The 23,104-nt window shown below is 36.0% G+C and overlaps 4 protein-coding genes across 5 annotated transcripts; 1 reads left to right on the plus strand and 3 right to left on the minus strand.

The window, feature by feature from the left end:
- Positions 1 to 232: 232 nt before the first annotated feature.
- On the plus strand, positions 233 to 5,647 carry CCP1 (P-loop containing nucleoside triphosphate hydrolases superfamily protein). 2 transcript variants are annotated; one of them, XM_086254966.1, is made up of 11 exons: positions 233 to 398; positions 757 to 936; positions 1,039 to 1,097; positions 1,964 to 2,029; positions 2,172 to 2,279; positions 2,723 to 2,789; positions 3,086 to 3,170; positions 3,450 to 3,610; positions 4,087 to 4,188; positions 4,731 to 4,953; positions 5,259 to 5,647. In XM_086254966.1, exons 1-11 carry the CDS (start codon positions 357 to 359, stop codon positions 5,390 to 5,392), a joined length of 1,227 nt encoding a protein of 408 aa, XP_086111092.1. In that variant the 5' UTR covers positions 233 to 356; the 3' UTR covers positions 5,393 to 5,647. The 2 variants fall into 2 exon arrangements, with proteins under 2 accessions (XP_086111092.1, XP_086111098.1); XM_086254972.1 differs by having other exon boundaries at positions 784 to 936.
- A 275-nt stretch (positions 5,648 to 5,922) lies between these two features.
- Positions 5,923 to 8,063, minus strand: LOC147297137 (SGS domain-containing protein). Its single transcript, XM_086254867.1, has 5 exons — positions 7,810 to 8,063; positions 7,041 to 7,175; positions 6,649 to 6,888; positions 6,502 to 6,561; positions 5,923 to 6,343 (listed from the first exon to the last, which is right to left on the minus strand). The coding sequence occupies exons 1-5, from the start codon at positions 7,918 to 7,920 to the stop codon at positions 6,239 to 6,241; spliced, it is 651 nt and encodes a 216-aa protein (XP_086110993.1). The 5' UTR covers positions 7,921 to 8,063; the 3' UTR covers positions 5,923 to 6,238.
- A 51-nt stretch (positions 8,064 to 8,114) lies between these two features.
- LOC147297138 (cytomegalovirus UL139 protein) lies at positions 8,115 to 9,680 on the minus strand. Its single transcript, XM_086254878.1, has 4 exons — positions 9,603 to 9,680; positions 9,278 to 9,465; positions 9,035 to 9,197; positions 8,115 to 8,666 (listed from the first exon to the last, which is right to left on the minus strand). Exons 1-4 carry the CDS (start codon positions 9,678 to 9,680, stop codon positions 8,454 to 8,456), a joined length of 642 nt encoding a protein of 213 aa, XP_086111004.1. The 3' UTR covers positions 8,115 to 8,453.
- A 4,144-nt stretch (positions 9,681 to 13,824) lies between these two features.
- Positions 13,825 to 15,687, minus strand: LOC147297139 (Glycosyl hydrolase superfamily protein). The gene is made up of 3 exons (XM_086229487.1): positions 15,621 to 15,687; positions 14,424 to 15,499; positions 13,825 to 14,163 (listed from the first exon to the last, which is right to left on the minus strand). The coding sequence occupies exons 1-3, from the start codon at positions 15,685 to 15,687 to the stop codon at positions 14,074 to 14,076; spliced, it is 1,233 nt and encodes a 410-aa protein (XP_086085613.1). The 3' UTR covers positions 13,825 to 14,073.
- Positions 15,688 to 23,104: the final 7,417 nt, after the last annotated feature.

A 23,104-nucleotide genomic window follows, 5' to 3' on the forward strand; every position in this document is an offset into this window, starting at 1 on the left:
ACACATGCGAGAGACTCTTAATGGGCATGCCGCACCCATATAAGATTTTATCATGTGGGTCTTATTTATGTGAGAGATGCCCCATCGGAGGGCTGGGGCATGCCCGATACAAAATTTAGTCGACCCATGCTCCTCTTCTAACTCTTCGCTGTATGCTTATGTGGGTCTCACATGAGCACCTCATGTGAGAGATGCCCATTGGACATGCCCCATCGAAGAGTCTCTCCTGTATACTCATTGACAACTGACAATACTGACAAGAGCGCTCGAAGAGAGTGAAAGAGAGAGAAAATCACCAATCTCTCTTTTTCTTCTCCTTTCTTTCCTTTTCCCTCTGCTTCAGATTTGTCCCAGCAATGGCGGACGAACCTTCACTCATTACTCGCTGGGCCTTTCAGGTACTCATCAAATTCTCCCTCATTTTCTCTTTGCATGCCCAAAAATTGTTCACGGAAACTATGAGCATCTCTGAGCTTTAGCTGAGTTTGAACTTGAACTGAAACAGTCGAATCTCTATTTTTTGTTTTTTTTCGCTTTTTTCTATTTTCTCCGCCACCAAACACAATCTCAAGCTCACTGATATCGAGTTATTCAATATCCTTTGTTCTTTTACAATTACCTATATGCTAGAGTACATGTAGATTCGACGAAATATTTTGCTTATTGAGATTATGTAATTGCGAATCTTGATCTGACGGCTAGGATTGAATCAAGAATTCGTCGATTTATCTCAGCTAAAACTATGTGTATTTCTAGGATTTTAAATTGTTTTATGATGCCAAGTTTGGTAGAAAGAAAGTGCCGGAGGAGTCGCAGAACGGGCAGTCCACTGATAGAGCTGTGAGCAATGGGAGTGGTTCGGGCGCAACAGCGAATGGGAATGCTCATGTGAAAAAGGCACCTGAATTGGCCATCTACGAGCAATTTCAAAGCCAGGTAGTGCATTTGATCTTGTCATTCGGTGAGTTGGTGTTGACATCATGATATGGATTTTGCAGGGTCAGATTGATTTGTAATTTGTTCTTGTTTGTTTTTTAGGATAGGGGCTCGGCGACACATTCAAATGGAGTTTTATCCGATCGCCATGATGGGAAACCGTATGACTTCACAATTTGTCATATTAATTTTTTTATATTAGTTTTGATTACTTTTGGTTGTATGAATTTTAGTTAAGAAATGTGAAAACTGGGTAACTAAGACGTGGTCTATCTACTTGAGTTTGCAAGTTGGTTTGAAAATATGTAGTGAACTAGTGAACTTCTACTATGGTACTGAGAAGCTAAAAAGTTGGTTGGGTTATTAGTTTGTCAGTTTCTGTGAACTAGAATATGTGTTTTTGCATGAGTGAAAGAAGAAATTACTCGGCGCCTAACCGCGTCCTTAATGCATCTCTTATTTAATATGTATGGTTTGGCTCAAAGAAGTAAGTGAAAGCATTACTACAAAAGGTATGGTCAGCCTTATGTAGCTGAGCCCCCCATATTCTATTATAGGGTTTATGCTAAGGATGCCTAAGCTTGAAATTGTTGGCACACTTAAATATTGATCAAAATGGGTTGTTGGTGCTGAAATTGTTCAACTTCTTGTCTTAAACACAAATTTCTTCATTTCACTATCTATCTTTTCCTTTAAGATATTCAGGGAGGGAAGATGCACATAGTAAAAATACTAAAATGCATATTCATGGTCTGACAAAGTAAGAAATCTGATTTTAGCATTGATAGCTAAAAAGGCTTTCCAATATATGCGGAACTATAATTCAAATGTTGGACTGGAGAAGTTTCCGATGATAACAATTGAATTGAGACTATTGGACAAATTCTTTCGAGACCTGTACACTAAACTGATTACTAAGAACTTATGATATGTTCTATCTTATTTTCCTCTAAACTGAAGAATACTTAATGCTTTCGGATGCCTATTTCTTTAAGAACTTATTAACATGTTATATTCCCCTTCACAGGCAGAAGTCTCTGCTTCCTGCTTTTGAATCTGCGGAAATGCGTTCTTTAGCAGAGAGTTTAAGCAGGTAATTGAACATGAGTGACTGCACATGATGGAATACATGTTACCGTTATTGCATACATTTTTCTAGATGGCCAAGGGTTTTATGATTTCTGTTGTACCCTGCAACTGTCATTTTTTAATATCATGCATCACGTTCTATGCAGGGATATAGTTCGTGGTAGTCCAGATGTTAAGTGGGAAAGCATCAAGGGCTTAGAGAATGCCAAACGTTTACTTAAAGAAGCAGTGGTCATGCCAATTAAATATCCCAAGTACGTCCCGTTAATGAGCACCTCATGAATTAAAACTAATGGATCATGAATTAGACTCTTTTTAACTAATGGATTAAAAGTTGGAGATGTGACTAGGTTAAAATTCTACATCAATGCCTTGTACATCTATATATTCATTTAGGCTAGCCACCTCTGCTGCATCATATTTTGCATGTACAAGCAACTTGTGGAATTATAATCAAGACAGTGTTGGTTTCTCTATTCCAGCTATTGAGATCTTTGGAAATAATTTCATGGCGCACCAAAAGCATTTCTTCTTGTTGATCTTTTGTAGATTTGTAGGCAAGCATATTTTGATATTGTTTCTTGCAGCTACTTATCTGGCAATTTGTGATAAAATTTTATTATAAGCACATTGATTTGCTAATGGTATATGTTATAATTCAATTACATAGTCAACCTGATTTTTCCTCTTTTCCTAGGTACTTTACTGGTATTTTATCACCGTGGAAAGGTATTCTCCTTTTTGGCCCTCCGGGGACAGGAAAGGTTTGTAATTTTTTTCCCCTCCTGCTGATGGTTTATGTTTTCTTTTCCGAATTTCCATGCTTTGGTTATATTTGTTTTTTAATTTCCTTACCCCAGACAAAGTCTTTATTCATATTGTGTTTGCCCTATATTATGAGAAAAATTACATTCTAAATTGCTCTTCCATGCAATGAGGTCCTTGTGACAAATTTGTTTAGAAAGGAAGATGATTTCCCAGAATCCTGTTAATGCACAATCTCACTTATCTTTTACAGTGATATTTTGGACACTAAATAAATTGAAATATGACCTTGCAGACAATGCTTGCAAAGGCCGTTGCAACAGAGTGCAACACCACATTTTTCAACATTTCAGCATCGTCTGTTGTCAGTAAATGGCGTGGTAAGTCAGAGTTGAGCAATTTTCTGAAGCCTGAAGGTCATGTTTGTTTGTCATAAAAAGGGTACTCAATGGAGGAAAATTTGAGTAGGGTCCAAATTTTCCACCTTGTTGAAAATTCAGATGAATCATGTAACTGTACTATTTCCTTTTTAATAATAGCAACCCAGGATAACTGAGTTCTTTTAGGAGGAAAAACTTTTTATTTTTATTTTTTTTCTTCTCTTATTTTTATATATTTATGTTAGCTGTTTCAAATTTAAAGTTTGTATTACTTTTCAGGTGACTCGGAGAAGTTAGTGAAAGTGTTATTCGAGCTTGCTAGGCACCATGCACCATCAACTATATTCATTGACGAAATTGATGCAATTATTAGTCAACGTGGTGAAGGACGAAGTGAGCATGAAGCAAGTAGGCGTTTGAAGACGGAGCTACTTGTACAGGTGATGTTTGTTTTTTTATGAGTGCATTGCTTTCTGTATTTTCACTGTCATCAGTTGTTACAAGTGTTGATCACTAAATCTTGTTACTATGTCATATCAGGTATCTGGATGGTCCTTTTCCATCAGAACCACTATTAATTATTCAATATTGAGTTATATAAATTATAACATTTCAAAGCTACGTTAACACTGCCAAGCCCTCTAGGTGTCCATGTTCTGAGCATCTGAACCCCTGTTGCATAATAATTTGTTCTCAGGTTGTGTCCTGCAGCATCACTAGTGTCATAAGTAAAAAGTGTATAGTTTTTCACTTTTTTGTATTTCTCAACAGCTGCTTTCTAAAATGCTTCAGCCAACCCTGTTGTAAAATATATTAAATTTTTGCAGTGTTCTATATTTCATGCATATTTTGAGTTCCAATTTTGTCCATGTCAACCGTTCTTTTTCAAAAATTGATTGCTTGTATTAGATTGCAGATGGATGGTTTGACAAGGACAAATGAGCTTGTTTTTGTTTTGGCCGCAACAAATCTTCCCTGGGAACTGGATGCAGCCATGCTCCGGCGTCTTGAGAAGCGAGTATCCTCTTGATATGTTAAATGATGCTCAGTGATATGTTCTAATAAAAGAATTACATCTATATATTATAGTTCATTCTATTCGAATGCTTTTTGGCATGGATTCTTAGTCAACTATATGGAAGCCATGGAAATTATAATTGCTGCCATATTATATAAAACCCCTCGTAGCTACATATTTGTGCTTGCGTTGGATTGATATGACAATCTGAGCTGTTGCTTGAATAAAAACATAGTTGTGCAATCGTTATCAGAGCATGAGTTAGTTGAGTGCTGGTAATTATTATTAGGTGTTAATGGATTTGTGTTGCAAACCAGGATATGCTAGATGTCGGATCATTTTGGGGTTAGTTGTAATTAATTGAAGTTGATAATGGTATAGAACATGGAAAGGTTTGATTACAGTATCTCATCCTCTGGCCCTTGTTTGCATTCTCTTCTAGCTAGGCATCACAATATGATGGCAGTTTCTCACATGATCAAGTATATTTTGAATTCCAGTTATTATTTTAACCAAGTTATCCATTGACCATGAAAAATTAGATTCTTGTGCCTCTGCCTGAACCAGAAGCAAGAAGAGCCATGTTTGAGGAGCTCCTGCCACTAGAGCCTGGTGAGGAGAAGCTTCCTTATGATTTGTTGGTGGAAAGGACAGATGGATACTCAGGTTCAGATATTCGGTTGGTGTGCAAGGAGGCTGCCATGCAGCCCTTGAGACGCATAATGTCATTCCTTGAAGACAAAGAGGAAGTAGTGCCTGAGGATGGTATGTGACTCCAAAAGATTAAATGCCTCTTATAATATAAGATGGAAGAAGACTTTTATAATATTTCTACTATTTATTTTACATCGCACAAAAGGGAAATTGTCACAAGGTGAGAAACATATAGGTAGATCTAGGGCTCTGAGGACAGTCTGCATTTAAGGATTCCACTTCCAGAATACATATGGCCCGCATCATTAACTTTGATAATACAAAAATATAAAAATTAATAAAACTTGTCATCATGTTTAAAACAAGAGGACATATTTGTTGTTGGTAAGCTTATTCTAGAGTGATTTTGGTTGCAGAATTGCCCAAGGTTGGACCAATCAAACATGAAGATATTGAGATAGCTTTGAAGAACACAAGGCCATCTGCACATCTCCAGGCTCTTCGTTATGAGAAGTTCAATGCTGATTATGGTAGTCAAATACTCCAATGACGGCAGATAGCCTGACTTGTCTTGTTAGATTTATTTTCTAGTGTTGTGGTCATTAGGTTATCATTGCCTTTTGGACATTAAGGGTTTTTGAAGTGTGATTCACTTGAAACCCAATAAAAGGTTGGCTGTTTTCAGATGGAAATATAGGTCAATTATTTTGTATTTATATGACATTCAGATTTAACGTATGAACAGGTTACCCAGGATTGACCTTATTTTTTATTTTCTTACTTCAATGCAGCAAAGTTTAATGCTTCTGCTGGTGAAATGAGTTTATGATTTCGAACATTTCAAATAGTCCCTGTTTCCTGCCATGGTATAATATGAGCATCATTGCAGCAAACAAATTTATCTGTAGGACAGTTCTGCCTCTTACGCAGTTACACTTTGAATGGTAGAGAGGATAGGTGATCTTATTTGGTACGGATTCTAGAAAGTGTGGTTCTACTTCTCATTATAATTTGGTAAGAGAGTGTGGCTTTAACATGAAGGATTTTGGATTTGTTTTCTTTTTCAATAAGGTAAGGTCCGTAAGGATTTTGGATTAATAAGAAAGAAAAACACAAAAACATATAAGAAAAAAAAAAGGTTCTACCATGAGTGTAGCACTTAGCATTTAAATCCAACTAAAGAGTAAACAGGGAGACAGATAATGACTTATCATTTGAAAATTTAAAAAAACTGTGTGCGATAGAATTTCATAACAATACCCAAAGACCATCTAAACAAAAGATTCCAACGAGTTTCCCAGGACTCATTCGTACAGAAGTAAGCCACAAGTATTAAGCCGACGGAACAAAATATCTACTGAAGACTTTCAGAGCTAGAGAATTCATTTTCCCCATATTAGTTGAATCCCTTCAATGGATCAGCTGCTTTCCCAGATCTTGCATCAGTCCATGCTTTGGCAATTGTTCGCTTCATTTCTTCATCCCCTTCATCGTACATGTTCTGCAAGTTGCGTTGCATACAATAAATAACCCACCAAAGATATGTAAATGTGTGTGTTCACTCAATACAAGTGCATGCATATTTTCATATATGACAATGTAAAGGTTTGTATTCAAATGTATCGAATGCATTATGTCGTGCAGGCTTGAGAATCTCACCTTCATCAAGTCCATGATTCCTGCCATTGGGTCTTTCTCTTTATCCAGATTCGGCTTCAGCTGCAAGAATCAAAATGATAAAACAATTAGTTCCATTTCTGTCTTTGGCTAAACATGAAGTGGGGCAGCCCAAAGGTATGAACTTACCTTGTCCTCCTTATAATACAGGTCCAACCAGTTTTCCTTTGAAGCTTTAATCAAAGTGATTACGACCCTTTTAGGCTTAACTAGCACCTTGCACTTTTCTGGAACAATCTCCTTGTGCAGTTTAGGTATAGCACATCTGTAGTTCTTTCCTTGGACATCATGAAATTTGATATCAAATGACTTAGGCTTGATATCAGTCTCCACTTTCTCCTGATCAACTCCCTCCAGAAATATATATATCTGAAATAGGAAAGAAAGACGATCAAACTAGCAAAGTTTGATGCTGAAGTAAAATTATAATTTCATTTTCCCTGATGTTACCTTGCCGCAGAACATGTCAATGGACAAATGTGCCCAACTCAAAAACACTTTCAGGGTACAAACATTCTCACCTTCACTTTTTCATTATCTTGGTCCCAGCTGAATGATCCAAGCGTAACATAATTCAGAGCTGGGGTGGAAGGCACCTTAACTGAAGTTGAAATTGGAGTTTGCAAGGATGGTAAAGGAACAGCCTCTTTTGACAACTGTACATTGATCAAACCACATTAGCAGCTATAAGAAAACATAGCAAAGTTCATATCCGGGCTTGTCATGGTGGGTTAAAACTGAATTTGAGAAGGGCTCGTCCGTCACATGGGACATTATAATCTTAAAATCTTAATACACCATGTGGGTTGAAACTCGATTTGGAAAATTTCTAGTGCAGAGGTTCCAAACAGGCTCGCTAGGGAAACGTAGTTTATACAAGTAACAAATGACAACAATCTCAAGGAAGAACCTTTTATCTTTCACAGACAAAATACAAACATACACACAAACAGCCAAAGAACCCAAAATCATGTTCTTCATAATTGAATGCAACCCTGATAAGTATGATCAACAGTTAAAAGTTTTGTACTCTCCAGCTAACAAAAAGTTAAAAATAAAAAAGCACACAACAATTGCAGAAGCAGTGTATTTTTCACAACCCACTTCACATCAGACAGAAAAAAAAAAAAAAAAAAAAAAAACATTTTTCTTCCATAGTTACAAACCCAATTTAATATCATTAATTGGGTACAAATAAACTGAGAAAATAACCATTTTACCTGTGTTAAAGACATGTAAAGAAAACCAAAAACTAACTACAAATAAAATAACAGAAATTTATGAGGATACCTTTTCCAAGCTGCGAATTTCAGAGGAAATAAGGTTGAGGATACGGGGGCGTTTGGCCATGCTCTGGAGGTGGCGGAGCTCTTCCAAATCTAGGGCCACTTCCTCTGCCATTTCTCCTTCTGCTATACTACTTGTTTTGATGGTTTCTGAGTGAGTGCACTCTAATTGGTGACTGAGTCTGCGTATCCTAAAGAGATGAAGAAGAAACAGAGAACCTCTTGGCGTTTTGATACGTTTTTATATTTGGGTAGAGAGAGAGAGAGAGAGAGAGAGACTGTCCGTCTGCGCAGAGAGAATGCTAGAAGCTTAACGAGAGAATTGGGAGGGGCAGAAATGGCAATTCGTTGTATTATTAGAAGGTTCTAGAGTCCAATGGGACAAGATACACATTACACATGGAAAATTGTGAGGGCTTATTATTTGGGCTGCACAATGGGCTACTTCAAGACAAGATTGACTCGACCCAGGAGTTTGTACCACTTAATGAGTTCGTTTTTTCTAAGCCCATTTGAAAAGCCCGTTGAGAACATTTATCAAATTAACAGAACTTCTCTGTAGGATGTACATCATGTACTCACAAAACTACACTTGTCTGGTAACATTTTATGAGAATTAGATATTTTATTCTAAGCACTCTATGCTGATCAGGATTGGTAAGTTCTCTCTTGTTTGTGTGTGATTAGAATATTCTGAAGCTGCTTTTGCAAGTGGGCTCTTGTTTGGTAATTGGAAGCCAATTTTGTGTCCAGCTCCTCTTTCATAGCTAAAAGCTCAGACTTTCTCATCTCAGCTTCATCTATCTCAGAATTACTTGTGCATTTGCTACTGCCTTGGAATTTGATAAAGCTCGACTGAACCTGAAATAGAGAGATCCAACAATTCATGTGAAAGTTGTAAAAATCTTCATCAATCAAAAACTCTCATTACCAGTGCATTGATCACCATAGTTGTAGTATTTGCATATCATTGTTCCTTTTGGACTTCAAATAAAATCTTAAGTGAGATGTAAATTCAGAACTCTTAAATTCGTATTCCAACATAATATCATTCATATTTATCTGATATGCATGATTTTCACCGGATTGTATATTTAATAAGTGAGGTTTGCACACGGTTTACAATGAGAGACAATTTTTCGGATCTTTATGTTACCAAAAAAAACACTAAATCTCATTTTATAGTTATGATTAAAAGAAAAAACAAATATGAGTTAGGTTCCTTTTACCTGGTTGATGCCATTCTTCAAATTTTCAACTTGCATTTGACATTCCAAAACAAACCTCTCCACATTTTGCTTAAACCCCTTCATTTCAAAGTCCTTCAACTCATAGACACTGTTCTTCTCCTTCTCCAACTCCTCAAGCTCCTCCACCTCACTCTTCAAATCCCTAAAATTTCATCCCAATTCCAATCTAAACATTACACTCTAATTCAACCAAAAACGTAATCAATTAAGGTAATTTAATACCTCAATTGCTGTGAATCGCTTTGATATTTGGCGTCGAGGCTCTCGATCTCGGACCTGAGAGCCCAGATCTTGAACCTTTGCGATGCGATCTGTTGGTCCAGCGCCAAGCACCTTTGCTCCATGGCCCTCATATTTGCGAGCTTCGACGCCAATACCTGAGACTTGACCGCTTGCACTTCTTTCTCCGCCTGCAAACGAAACCAGAATTAATGAGATTTCGCTCCGTTTGGCCGCTGAGAAAGCGTAGGAAAATTCAATTTTCTTTCGCTCTCCCCCTTTGTCTCTGCAACAAAACAGACGGACGGACTAGGGTTTGTTTTGGGACCTGGAGGAGAGAGAGGCGTTGGTTACGAGTTTGCTCCATGTGTTCAAGTCGATCTCGAAACGCAGCGGAGAGCGCCATTGCGGAGGGTGAGAGCTCTGAAATTACTCTGGATATTTCGAATTTTGGAGTATATATAGGTTAGGAGGCAGAGCTGAGGATTAAGTGGGAGCTTGGACACGTGTTCTTATGCGATTGCCTGCGTAGAGTACACATCCAATATCTCCTTTTTGATCTTTATTCCAAATTTGTGCTTCCGGCAAAAATAATTAGACTCTTAAATTTGACCACATATTTAACTAATCTAATTAATGATTTATGAGAAAAATAATACGAATATGACTGATTTGGTATTCTAACCCAATGAAAAATTATTGTGTGTGACCGTAACACTACGTGCCATGATGATATAGTATTACCAATCTACTAAAATTATAACACGTGTATTATAATTAATTTATAAAACCCTAAAATCTATGAAAAACCTTAAAATTTAAGAAAAAATCCTTAAAATCATCCATGTGTTATAATTTTACTGGATTGGTAAACCACGTCATTATGCAACGTGGTGTTACGGTTATGTACAATAATTTTTTCAACCCAATAACATGATGACACATATACTCTTATACTTCATCACATAAAACTTTCTCCAATTTCAAGATAAAATTTATCTCATAAGATGTCAAGTCAGCTCTTATCCCTATTATAGGTAAGTTTTTCCTTGATTCATATATACAGTCTGATAATACTACAAGTATTTTTGGTCACCAAATTGTCTAACAATAAAATATTTTTATTTCACTTAAATAGACTCAAATTTAAGGATTTTTGTAAATGTTTACTATTAAATTGTTTTTTCATTTTCCAAGTCATATGTGTATTTACTAACTAACTATTAGTCTATTAGTATTTCTCTTTCCAAAATTTATAAATATTCTAATCTTTATTGTTGGAATTCATGTCCATTCTTCTCTTACCAAAAAGAAATTCAAATCCATTATTTTAGATCATTTTATCCAAACTGATCCTAGGAGGCCTAAACAGTATTAGTACATGGTGCAAGGTTGGAAGCTAGCTAACTAGTTTCTACAGTATTATTATTATAGTTAGTGTGTTCCCCTCAATAAGGTGTCCAACTTGCTAAGTACTAAATTACTAATCAACCTTAATCAATATATTAAATAATGAGGTAAAAATGATGACAAATAGGACTTTTTAATTAAAAGCTATCATCCCTTAAATCTCTCTGCTCACTTTCTCCAACTGCTGACAATGTCATCATCTTAAATATAAATACTCATACAGTTAACAAAGAAAGAAACTCTCATCCCTTTAAGGCTCTCCTCACTTACTCAATTGCTGACATATTTATCATCTTAAATATGAACAATTCATCAATAAACACAGAAGAGCCTATTGCACATGCAGGCATACATTGCAGATCCTGTGAGGTTAGTGAGAAAGGATTTGGGAATTATTAAAGAATATGTATTGACTTATATTGCTAGATATATATGTTCATTACCATTTTGAGAAATGTATCTCTCAGATGTGTGTTAATATCAATCTTTGATCTTTATGTGCTTTTTCTTCCACAATGACACAGTGAACCAAAATAGTACTATAACAAACCAACTAATTAGTAATATATACCCTGTAAGGCTGTAAAGAGTCAAAATTGTGACTTTTGAGCAGTATTTGTATAGCTCTAATCATCCTACAGAACACTTTCATGTGCACACTGCAAAATGAGCCACTCAAACTGCAATAACATATACACATCACTAGCCATATATAACAAACATCTGAATAAGTTTTTGTATTCTGTTTTCATATTATTGTTTTACTGTTGATTTCCTTCTGACTAAGCAACTGCTGAAAACTTCCATGTGAATGATGGTGCCTTTGATGGCCTCGAAAAAAAGAGGGTGATGCCACTTTACAAAAGCATCTTCCACAGATTATAATCATTATACATATAAATTTAAAGGCACCATTAAAGAAGTAATTAAAGCCTAATAATGGATCATGATCCCTAAACATGGTATATGAAGTTAATCAACCTATCATTGTGCCCCTATTGAAATCACAATTCTCAAGAACTTAACTACCACCATCAGACAATTGCCTTTTGACCTTTGGAAACAAAAGCAGGGGGGTTATGGCACTATGTTACATTTATAAAACCCTTTTAATCTCCACTATCATTTCATAACGGGTAAAAGGCAGCTTCACATAATACATAAATATATAATTATATATTATATCACTTGAATATATAAGACCCTTTTTATTATCCTTTGAGTAATTACACAGAATAGGTTTGTGGGAAATACATGTACAGTAAATATTCAATTTCAAATATCTGAATACTTCAATCATTTTGGAATACAATGATGAATAATTCAACATGTTAATGTGGCAACCATTTTATGTTTAAACTAATGTTTGTCCAAGGAGCATAACATAGAAAAGGAGTACCATATATTCTGTGTCAGATCAGATCATTGTGCCGACAGAATCAGTTTTAGGAATTATGGTGGTCCATAGGACCATAGCAGCGTCCTGCTCTTTTAGCTTGGTAATCTCTGCAGATAGCAAATCTCATCATTTCAACGTTCAAAACCAAAAGTTGGGTTAAAAAGACACCAAAAATGTGCCCTTTCCAAAGTCCAGACCATGAAATATGGTGAAGCATGGAAAGAGCCTTGAGCTTTGTGATTTTACCCTATATAATTATGCCTATAATATATAATATATTTGGAGTGAGTGGGAGAATATTGGCCCTACATTCAATCAGAATTAAGCTTCAACCTCCCCTATATACTCTGGTGATTGGATTTATATGCCTTCCCAAAGCTAAAAGGTTAAGGGTATTAAGAAGAAGAAGACAATTAACAAGATATAACATGAAATGACCCAAAATGTTGACAGATAAGCATGTCTGAGACATTGGACAGAAACATATGTATGGTACATCAAAAATAGTAAGCATATTGTCAAAGAAAATGGACAAAACAAATATGACATATATATATGAAAGCCTCAAGAAGAATCCAAATTAAACAAGGCATGCATGGCTGACTAGCTAGCTATGGAATATGGAATGACACTTGCATATGCTTTTGTCTAGTCACAAAAATATGGCTAATTTGTTTTAATGTTTCAGCAAGAACAAAGCTGGCCGGCCAATGTTTAATATATAACAACCCCAATATGATGTATGCCACTAGAACATGCCTTAGCAAAAAAAGCCAACTAAACGCCGAGCTACAACAGTTCTATGCAGAATTAGAGCATTTGTTAATTCCTGTTAAAGGTTCAAAGAAAGCAATTTTTTTCACACAAAGATCTCATTTTTCTTGATGGAGTGTGGTAAAATTGCTTTCCCTTTTTTTTTGAAATAAGAACATGAATTGAAAATTTAATTTCTTAGTGGGGGTGAGAAAATTTGTTGGAGTGCATGTGCAGCACATGTCAATGGGTAGACCATCCTCATCAGGTTGAAGTAAGGCTGAGCATACATTGTCTGCCCCCAGCTCTTATAATACAGACAAGGAAAAGCTGAAAAAAAAAAAGAGCTTCCTTTGCATAAAGGATTGGCCATTGGCAAGGCAATGACCAATGCTGACGGTTATTTGGCCAGGGAGGGAATAAAGCTTTGCCGCCCATTGTCTGCTAGCTTCATCAGGATAATAAAAAGAACCAAACCAGGCCTTTCCCTTTTTACACTTTAGGCTCTCATTATCTCATTTTTATACTTGAACTTTATGTGTCATATTTGATCTGAGATAGTAGAGAGAGAGAGAGAGAGAGAGAGAGAGAGAGAGAGAGAGAGAGAGAGAGAGAGAGAGAGAGAGAGAGAGAGAGGGAGAAAGAGAGTCATAGAGAGAAAGCAAATTTGAGAAATATTATTAGATATATGCAGGAACAGTTATGGATTCCACGTTCAAAAGGAAAGAGCTTTCCCTTGCAACCAATGAAAAGAGCCATTTGTATTCTCACTATATATTCTAGTTTTTCTCTTGAAACAACATCTTTACATGCATGACAAAGAAAGTAAATTGAAGAATAATTATTTTTACAACATGATCTTAAGACGACTGACTTGTCACAGTTACTAAAGTCAAACAATGGCTTTGTATTCTCTAATTAACTAAATAAAAATACTAATTAAGCTGCTGCATGACGATCAATTTCTAGTGGAAATTGAGGTGTAATTCAGTGTGGGACATGTTGAGGATGTGATGCATATATGATACCCATCTGATGAAGTTCATGGCCCACTGAAGTCCTTTTGTTTTTGAGAAATAGAAGCTCATTATCCCATTCCCAAACCCATTGTGCATAATGGGGTACCCTTTTTTTAGGGTATCTGTTTTATGTGGCTTGAAACATGAAAAGACCCAATTAGACTAAAACCCCAGTTTTTTCTCACCAAAAAGTAATATTTACATCAACTCCCATTTGCTTAAAATGGTCTTCTCATATAACCTTGGAAGGTCAGCATACAAACAAACATCCAGAACACCAAGCTTTGATGACATTCCACAGTTGCAGCCTGTTCACAGTGAATTCCATTTAAATAGGAAGACAGAAAAGGAATAAAAGAAAACAAACACATCAGTTCTATTACTATATTCATCCAAATATAGAAATTAATTGCTCTCATTTCATTGATATATACAAATATATATGTATATACACATTTCTTTTACACTTTTGCCTTTTTGGCCCCTTTACACATATTTCTGTGTTTATGAATCCTGATCAAGGAAAAAAGAATTTTGTGAGGAAGTGAAAAAGAACCTATGACTTTACCTTGGTGGCAGAGGAAGTAAGATCAGAAATGGAAGCTGATGAGGTTGAGGTTGTTGTTGATGTTGATGAAGTAGTTGACAAGGCAGACAACCCCACATTGTAAGCCATAGTCCCATCAGGTTGAAAGAGACCATAGTTCCTTTCCGAAGTTGGTCCAGGCTTCATATCCTCATTAAACAGAGCAAACACATAGACTTCCAGCCTCATCTTAGGCCTCAAAGGTGTCCCTTCATTTTCCAGCTGTCTTCTCAGCAAATTCCTATTGTAAATAGCAGCATTCTGTAAAGTTGCACCAATTTCATTGGCGTCCCCTTGGGATGGCCAGCCAGTCTCAGAGACCTTCACTTCTATTCCATTGAATCCCAGCCTAGCCATAGCAAAAATGGCTGCATCTACTTGAGCATAGAGCATGTTGTCATAGTGTAGTTTGGTATAAGGGTCAATCATTCCTGGGTTTTGATTGAAAAGCACATAGTCCAAAGAGACCTTATTTGGGTCACCTTTGTATGCAAAGTATGGATAGGCATTGATCCAAAAAGGAGCCTTTGTGGTTGACAAGAACTGTAACAATTGTGACATGACCCCAGATACCTCACTTTTGAAGCTACCAGCAGAAGGTGGGTAAGATTCTTGAAGCACTGCTAAAGAACAAGGTGTTGAAACTTTAATGTATGCATCAAGGCCTAGCTGAGCTAGTGCCCTTTGAATGCTCACCATGGCTGGGACAAGATTTTCCAGTAGTACCGTTGTGTCATCGTCTGTGAAGACCTCATTCCCTACTGCAATGCTTGTGATCCTTGTGGCAGGAACATAAGGCTTGATGTGGGTGCTAACCCATTGAAGGGCTTGTTGGGGGTTCATCAATTGGCCCAGCATTGCGTTTTCGATTGTCACCATTAGCTCAACGCCGGAATTGGCGAATGCTGTGAGTACTTGAGGATTGGTGTCGTAAATTCTTGCTTTGGTGACCTTGAGGGAGCTCAAGAGGTCGAGGACTTTCTCGGGTGGTGGCAAATTGTTGGCAACTTGACCATAGTTGATGCCAAGTGATGCAACTCCTTGTAGGGAACCAAATTCTGTAAAAGTTAAACACACAAAAACCAAATTAAGCAGAAAGTACATTAATAAAATCATGGTGACCAAACATGAACAAATGAACAAAACAAAACAAATAAGAAGGGAAAACGAAAAGGGTACCTGGGAAACATAGTGAAAGTAGAAGAAAAACATTGATCATGGCAACTCTGCTAAAAAATGTTGCCATAAAGAGAGAGAGAGAGAGAGAGAGAGTAGTTTGAAGAACTGGGAAGAAAGTGAGAGAAAGAGAGGAGGGATATAGAGTTGTGTAGAGGAGAGGGAGAAGCTGAGAATTCCTTTCTTTTCTTGGTTGAAATTTTTGGGGGTTGGAGGGGTTTTAGCGTTGGCTTGCCTTGGCAATGTTGTCTTTGGCTCTTACCTCTTAACTGGTTTTTAAATGACTTGTGGTTGGTGATCCCATTTTAATTTCTTCGACTCGATGGTTTCTTTTGGACTGGCCGGCTTGTCTCTTTCCAACCCACGCAACTCGCCAACTTCATATGGACCAAAATGCCCCCAGACACAGCCACTTTCTTCCAATAAAGGCAAAGGGAAAGTCCCACTAACTTGGTTAAGATTAAATTTAAATATGGGGGAGACCAACTTGGGGGTCCAAAAACTTAGGGCGCTGGTGAAAAACATTATTATATTTTCACACAAATCCCTATTTTTAATCTTGATTATTTTAACATGTTATTATTTGGGTTAGTAACCCGAATTCAACCAATCTCATGGAATTTCTCATAATTTGAGATTGTAGGATAAGCTCAGTCTAATCCAACCAAGTTGAGTTCAAATTCAAGACTCAAATCAAGTATTTCAGGTTGAATATGGGTTGGCTATTCAACCCATCATCAAGCCCGAATTGCAATCTTATCTTCATTATATGCATTAAGTTGCATGTAAATTATTTGATTGTCATAAATAGCGTACGTTATTTTTAGATAGTATAATTTTTTTTATCTTAAAAATCAAGATGAAAAATAAAATTTTTATCTAAAAGAAAAAAAGACTAATGAAAAGTAAGTTCGAGGTCCAATTTTTCACAAGTGCATGTAAAAAGATAAAAACAAATTACTAAACAAAACAAATTGTTTGATGAACTAGCTTTACAATTGCATATAAGACCAAATCATTTATGAAATGAATCAAAACAACCCAAGTTGGTTAAAACTAGCTATGGAATCATGAATCACAATTATCTTTTTTTAACTACACTTTGGCAAACTTACACTAGTTAAAAGTTAAAGCATATTGGCGCATGGTTAAAGTTAGTTAAACCAAAACAACCCCAAGCTAGTAAGTTCAGCTTTTACACTTTGTAAAACACTAGATAATATTGCCTCGTGAATCATAATTAACTTTTTTTTTTTCACTTCGTCTAATTCTTTGCAGACAAATTATTAAGCACATATATATAGGAGGACACAAAAAAGCAAGAGAAATATTCTTCTTTCCCCTCTTTTTAATTATTTGAGAGCTGCATAGAAAACCCTGAAAAAAAAATTTCTTAATTGGCCAAATTTTATTTTATTTTGAATGTGTTTCCTTTGGTATTTTGTAAGACATCATTTCAAGATCAATATATAACGACTCTACCTTAAATGATTATTGTTAGCACTGAAATAGTTAACTTAAAACAAAGTTAATGTTCAAAATATATGAGTCACTGTAATGAAAATGAAACAAAATCTGATCCTAATTAAAACATATGCATGGTGGAATTAATAATATTTGGTCAAGTAGTAGAATAAAGGTGATAAGAATACTTTAGAGAAGGCGACAAACAAGTGCATTTACATGTCATTAATATTGGGTGGGTCTATATTTAGTGAGAAAATTCAATGTAAACGTACTAGGGTTATTAGGCCAATTTAAGAGACTCCTTCCCCTAGCCTATAAATCTTGAAAAAAGTTGGGCAGCCGTATTTGTTATGTGGATAAGGGATCGATTGACGATTTGACTCTCAATGACTCTAATACGTGGGAATGATAAAGAGTAAAGACCAATTAATGAATGAGTGTATATCCTACGTACTTATGTTTCTTTTGCTTCGCTTTCACAGGTGGCCTTGCAAAATTCAACAGGTAAACTTGTCATTTTGAGGACCCACTCCAAATACACTACCCTAACCCTTTACATATATCGTCAAATTTAGCTTCCTATATATTGCAAAACGTGCAGAAAAAGATATGGACTAAGTTTGGCCATGGAAAGCTAGCTAGCTAAGAAAACAAAAAGCAACTTCATATGCATGCAGTACGTTGATCCTTTTTTGAAGAATTAGTGATTAAAATCTAATTATGGGGCTTGTTAGGAAAGTAATATTCGATCGTAAAGCTTAATTTGATCAAATCACGAAATTGTTTGGAAAGAATCAGAGCCTTGCTGTCGGCAGTGATTGTTTGGGTTGGTAAGGTATATTGCATGAGATATCAAACAAAATCTGCCTTATCCATATAATAATATTTGACAAAAATATATAATATTTTTATTTTATTAATTATTGTGCTTCTGAAACTTTTATCCATTATTTGCAGGAAGCTTGGTGAATTTTAGGGTAAATTTCGTTGATTCCAATTAATTGCATGTTTTCGATCGTGAACAAAATTAACAAAAAGGGAGTATGATTGAATAGGTTATATAGCTAGATTAATTAAACCCAAGACTAATATTTTGGTGCGTTGATTATTATAAATAACTAGTTTGACATGCATCACCACTGTAACGAGAAATTATTATGGACGATCGTAATATGATGTGCTGACATGATATTATCAATTAAATTAAATTATATGATCACATACAATAATCAATTTGTGTACCATAACAATCTAGCTCATATATATATATATATGTCACTATAGTTAGGAGAAAAACTTTAATGTAATAGAGATAGCTGATGTGACATCATCAATTCACAAAGAAGAGCAATGAAGGTTTGGGACTAATCCTCCTCTTTGTTAGTGATCGATGTCGACTGCATCAGTTATGCCTATAACATGGAAGCTAGCTAGTAAATTTTTGTCCTAGAGATATGATATAACGATTACCATGTGGGACTTGGTTGGTGTGGTTAGCAGGTAGCGATGGATAAGTGAAGTGTGTAGCTAGTAGTACTTGATGAATTACTTTGTGTAATAACTGATCTGCAACTAGAGACAAGTCAAGTTCCGCTAGCTGAAGTTTCTAGCTTTTAGCATATTTTGTAGACAAAGTACGTACTGAGTCAAGCTAGTGACAATCCCCAGCCATTCAGCCAAGCATGTGATCTGATCTCAGTACTGCTAAAAGAGATAAAAAGAAATATTAATTGAAAGCCCAACATTTCAAAGGTGAAAGCTAGGCCCTTTATTTTCATTAAAAGCTACCACTTTAATTCTCTTCGTCATCAAACCTTTTGGAATTAGCTAGTCATGACTCATGAGCACTTTAAAGCATGCATATATACATCATTTTCTCTCTTAATTACCTTCTATATGATCCAACGATCGAGCTTTCTAAAATCGATTCCAAAATTTGAAATTAATTTAATTAATTCTCGTTAATATGATTTTGGATTCTTATCAATATTTGTTGATATGATATGGCAGATCGTACCCCAAAAAAAACCAAAAAATAAATTGAAAACATCTTTTTCCCTTTCTTATTCCCAGAAAAAAATGCATATATGGGATCAGATCGAGGAAGCTAGACCCACCATATATATTCATGTCCTTAGTTAATTAATTAGGTGGTCAGTCAAATGTCAATGCTATCTTGTTCCCTTTAATTTATTTTTATGGATCCAAAAGGATTTGTATGCGTAAGGGAGGGGATCGAAATCCAATCCAAAAAAAAAGTTTTTGTTATAAAGAACATGCATGCTAGCTTTTGTTAAAGAGGAAGCATCATGGAAGAAGAAAGAAAAGAGGGCGTACGTACTGCTCTGCTGAAAAGTGATCGATGGAGCTAGCTAGTGAGGTCGATGGAGCTAGCTAGTGAGGTGTAAATGCAATACATATATGAACACACGCAACTGCACATGCCTATGTTTGCTCAAAGACATGCTTCTTTTCAATGATCCTATCATTCTACACTTGGGTGCGGGGAGGTTGGAAAATAGTGTTCAATTAACTATACATGACCCATGCATGCATTCTTATTTTTAAGGGTCACCCATGAACCATGCATTTTAAAATCTCGTTTGGTTTGTTGGGAATAATGGACAGCTAGGATGGGACATGATAATTGACTAACTATTTAATATTTCGGACATAATAGGTTAAGACTAGACTGAACTGTGTGAGCTAGTCATGTTCTGGTCATGACCCATGTCTCAATTCAGGTTAATCGAATTGAAATCTTTTGAACTCTTGTTTAAAATTCTAACACCATCCAAAATCTTATTAAACGTACCAAATATGAGTTAGGATGGTACTCCTCCGTTGTAATTGAATTTATTCTGTTGAGTCACAGACTTTGAATCAGGCAAGGGTCATCTAGCGGTAGCCTGAGAGCCATGCATGTTAGGAACAGTAATTTTTTGCAACAAAGCACGTTATCATGATAAGATAAGCCAATTGAGCAAAAGATGGAAAAGCAGGAATGGTTATTGGGTATAGTCGTCTTATAGAATTGTGATCCCTTGATAAGAGGTAAGTAGGTAACACAGGCTCTCAAGCCTATTACCTTTTGCCTTTTGCTTTTTAGCTTGGGCGGCTGGTACCCATCTACCATGGTCGCATATTTTGGTCATCATGTCGGCGCTGAAGATTGAACAAAATACCTTATCATGTGGGTTTTATTTATTACTAAGTTATATTCATGACTTATTTCGATAAAGGAAGGCTGTATATTATTCAATAAACTAAATGGTCATTAACAATTAACTCTTTGTTTAATGAGAATTTTTTAGCTTATGTTTAACGGAAATCTCACGCACGATAAGTATTTGGTTTTAATCATTCCATTTCTTGAATAAAGATAAGTTGTTTGTTCGAATTTCTAATAGAGGCGTCAAATAGGTCGTGTTGGCACGAGCATGACCAACATGAGCACGACACAACTAAATAGGCCGGGTTGAGCCGAAATTTTTGTCCTATCAAGAACTACACGAGTTAAATATGACACGATAATGAGCACAAAATATACCTGAATAGGCACGACTAGTATAACATTTTTTTTCCTTTTAAATAACTTTTCAACAAGAAAATTTAATTTTAAGCAACAAGATACTAATATTTAATTACATAAGGACAAAGATAACATTAGATAATTTTTCTAGTTTTACAAAACAAAACAGAAAAACACATGAATTGACATGTTTAAGGCACGACACAAATACAAATGAGTTGTTGATTGGGTCTAACTTAAATTTTAACTATTTAGATTGGCACAAATATAACATAATTATATAATAGATCAACACAAATACCGCGTATGAAACATAAATAAGCTCAACTTAAACGGCATTTCATACCTCTAATTTCTAATAAATCATATTATAGCCTTCGAATATAATCAATTAATAAATACAAGAAAATATCACATGTTTAAAGCTTGGAAGTTGGAACAAGTGGTCCTTTGAAAACTTAATCGGGTAGGGCCCATGGGAGTAGATAAGACCCAATTGATCTGGATTTGGTTTTCAAGTACTTTGTCATTCGTGCTCATTGTATCTGGGCCGCTTACTTTTGTTTGAAGAAGGGTATATACTAAACTGGACCACACTCTCCCTTAAGTTGTTTCGGACAATGGACTTCATCTGTTTTGAGGCCTGTGCACAACCGGATACTAATCACTAATACCTCTTAATTTTAACAAGGGCTATTCAGACCACCCAAAAATATTGAGTTGACTACCTCCTTAAATTTTTACCCATTTTGCCCCTGCATTAAAAAAAAAAAAACCATTTCTCCAATTTTGGCCGGCCACCCCTCCCCGCCGCCGGTGCAACCCCACCCCCTCCCCACCGCCGGAGCGACGCGACCCCACCCCACCCCTTCTCCGGTCGACCCACCCACCCCGATCTCCCCTCTCTCTGCCTTGCCGGAATTGGCGACGAAAGCCGTGGAGCTTTACGACGTCGATTAGCCGCGCACGGTGGTCAGATGAACAAGGGAAAACCAGGGTTGGACTCGCCGTGGCTTGGGGAACAAAACCTAAGTGGTCCGGCGTCTCAACTCTGTCGGAAAAGGAAGATCGGGTTTTCGCCTGGGTGGGTGGGTCGCGCCGTAGAAGGGGAGGAGTGGGTCGACCGGAGAAGGGGAGGGGTGGGGTCGCGTCGCGCCGGCGGTGGGGAGGGGGTGGGGTTGCGCCGGCGGCGGCGGCGGGGAGGGGTGGCAGGCCAAAATTGTAGAAATGGTTTTTTTTTTTAATGCAGGGGCAAAATGGGGTAAAAATTTAAGGGGGTGATCAACTCAGTATTTTTGGGTGGTCTGAATAGCCCCCCCTTTTAACAGATGTGAGGCTTATATGCTGTTTGACACTGTTTATTATAAAGTGCTTATACTAATAGCGTTTTTTTTTTTTATAAATGCTTTTGTTCAAAAACACATAGAGTAAAAGCACATATAAATTTTTATAAAAATTATAAGTGTTTTATATACAAATACTTAAAGGTCTAATAGGCACTTCTAAAAAAATCACTTAAAAATATTTTTATAATTCTAAAACACTTTTATTTATTTATATCAAATATTATTAAAATATTTTTACTAATATGAAAACACTTTTGACAGTTTTAAAAGAAATATCTTTATTATAGAGTACTAATGTTCACATTTAAAGATGTCAAACATGCCCTAACAAAATTTAAAAGGGTGGTGGTCTAGAGACCATTTTCAAGTGTTCATAGAATCGCCCAAAAGAATTTTGGGTTATTTGTAGTTTGGAAATGGATGGGCAACGTGTTGTTTTATTTAGAAACATGACCATTTTTTAGGAAATCCAACCGTTGGGTTCAATAGTTATTCATTGTCATTATGTATATTTAATCTCAAACCATTTCAGTAATTGTAACCACTTTATCAGCATAGTATAAAAGGATTATTTCCAAATACAATTTTGCACAATAAATTGAATAATAATACCATATCAATAGGCACAGAGCCGTCCCTGAGCATTGGCTGGAGGGGCGACCGCCCAAGGTCCATCTTCAAGGGGGGCCGCAAATTTATATATATATATACACTATACAATAAAAATATAAACTATAATTAAAAATATGTGATTTGTACAATTCCTATAAAAGTGTATAATACTTTATTTCTAAAAGGCCCAAATTTGTAAAAAGCTCAAACTGATTTTTTTTATAACTAACTAGTAAATCAATTTATGTTTTAAACTTTCAATTCTTTATTAGAAAATTTAAACATTAAAGTTTCTTTTTGTTAAAAGAACGAGATTTCTCTCTCTCTCTCTCTCTTTCTCTCTCTCTCTCTCTCTCTCTCCTCTCACTTTCTCTTTCTCTATTCCTTGCAACGGATCGGATCTTAAATTCTATAAGCTTCAGCCCGAGAGCTCTTCTTTGATTCTATTTCAATTTGGGGTTTCTCTTCTTTAGTCCTCATTCCCTCTCCAAAAAAATTAGAGTTTACTGTAATTAGTTTAATTAGTTTGG

The sequence above is a fragment of the Dryas octopetala genome, chromosome 1 (assembly GCF_963921425.1).
Source record: "Dryas octopetala chromosome 1, drDryOcto1.1, whole genome shotgun sequence".
NCBI lineage: Eukaryota > Viridiplantae > Streptophyta > Magnoliopsida > Rosales > Rosaceae > Dryas > Dryas octopetala.

Bases quoted from the DNA above. Each gene is read 5' to 3' on its own strand.
- CCP1 (XM_086254966.1), top strand. From the start codon at position 357: ATGGCGGACGAACCTTCACTCATTACTCGCTGGGCCTTTCAG. The intron at 2,280-2,722 runs GTACGTCCCGTT...CTCTTTTCCTAG, and splicing joins ATGCCAATTAAATATCCCAA to GTACTTTACTGGTATTTTAT. The intron at 4,954-5,258 runs GTATGTGACTCC...TTTTGGTTGCAG, and splicing joins GGAAGTAGTGCCTGAGGATG to AATTGCCCAAGGTTGGACCA.
- LOC147297138 (XM_086254878.1), bottom strand. From the start codon at position 9,680: ATGGCGCTCTCCGCTGCGTTTCGAGATCGACTTGAACACATGGAGCAA. The intron at 9,466-9,602 runs GTCCCAAAACAA...TTTCGTTTGCAG, and splicing joins AACGCCTCTCTCTCCTCCAG to GCGGAGAAAGAAGTGCAAGC. The intron at 8,667-9,034 runs GTAAAAGGAACC...TCTCTATTTCAG, and splicing joins TGAAGAATGGCATCAACCAG to GTTCAGTCGAGCTTTATCAA.
- LOC147297137 (XM_086254867.1), bottom strand. From the start codon at position 7,920: ATGGCAGAGGAAGTGGCCCTAGATTTGGAAGAGCTCCGCCACCTCCAG. The intron at 6,889-7,040 runs GTGAGAATGTTT...TTCCTATTTCAG, and splicing joins AAGATAATGAAAAAGTGAAG to ATATATATATTTCTGGAGGG. The intron at 6,344-6,501 runs GTGAGATTCTCA...CGCAACTTGCAG, and splicing joins GAATCATGGACTTGATGAAG to AACATGTACGATGAAGGGGA.
- LOC147297139 (XM_086229487.1), bottom strand. From the start codon at position 15,687: ATGGCAACATTTTTTAGCAGAGTTGCCATGATCAATGTTTTTCTTCTA. The intron at 15,500-15,620 runs GTACCCTTTTCG...TAACTTTTACAG, and splicing joins ACTTTCACTATGTTTCCCAG to AATTTGGTTCCCTACAAGGA. The intron at 14,164-14,423 runs GTAAAGTCATAG...CACTGTGAACAG, and splicing joins TTACTTCCTCTGCCACCAAG to GCTGCAACTGTGGAATGTCA.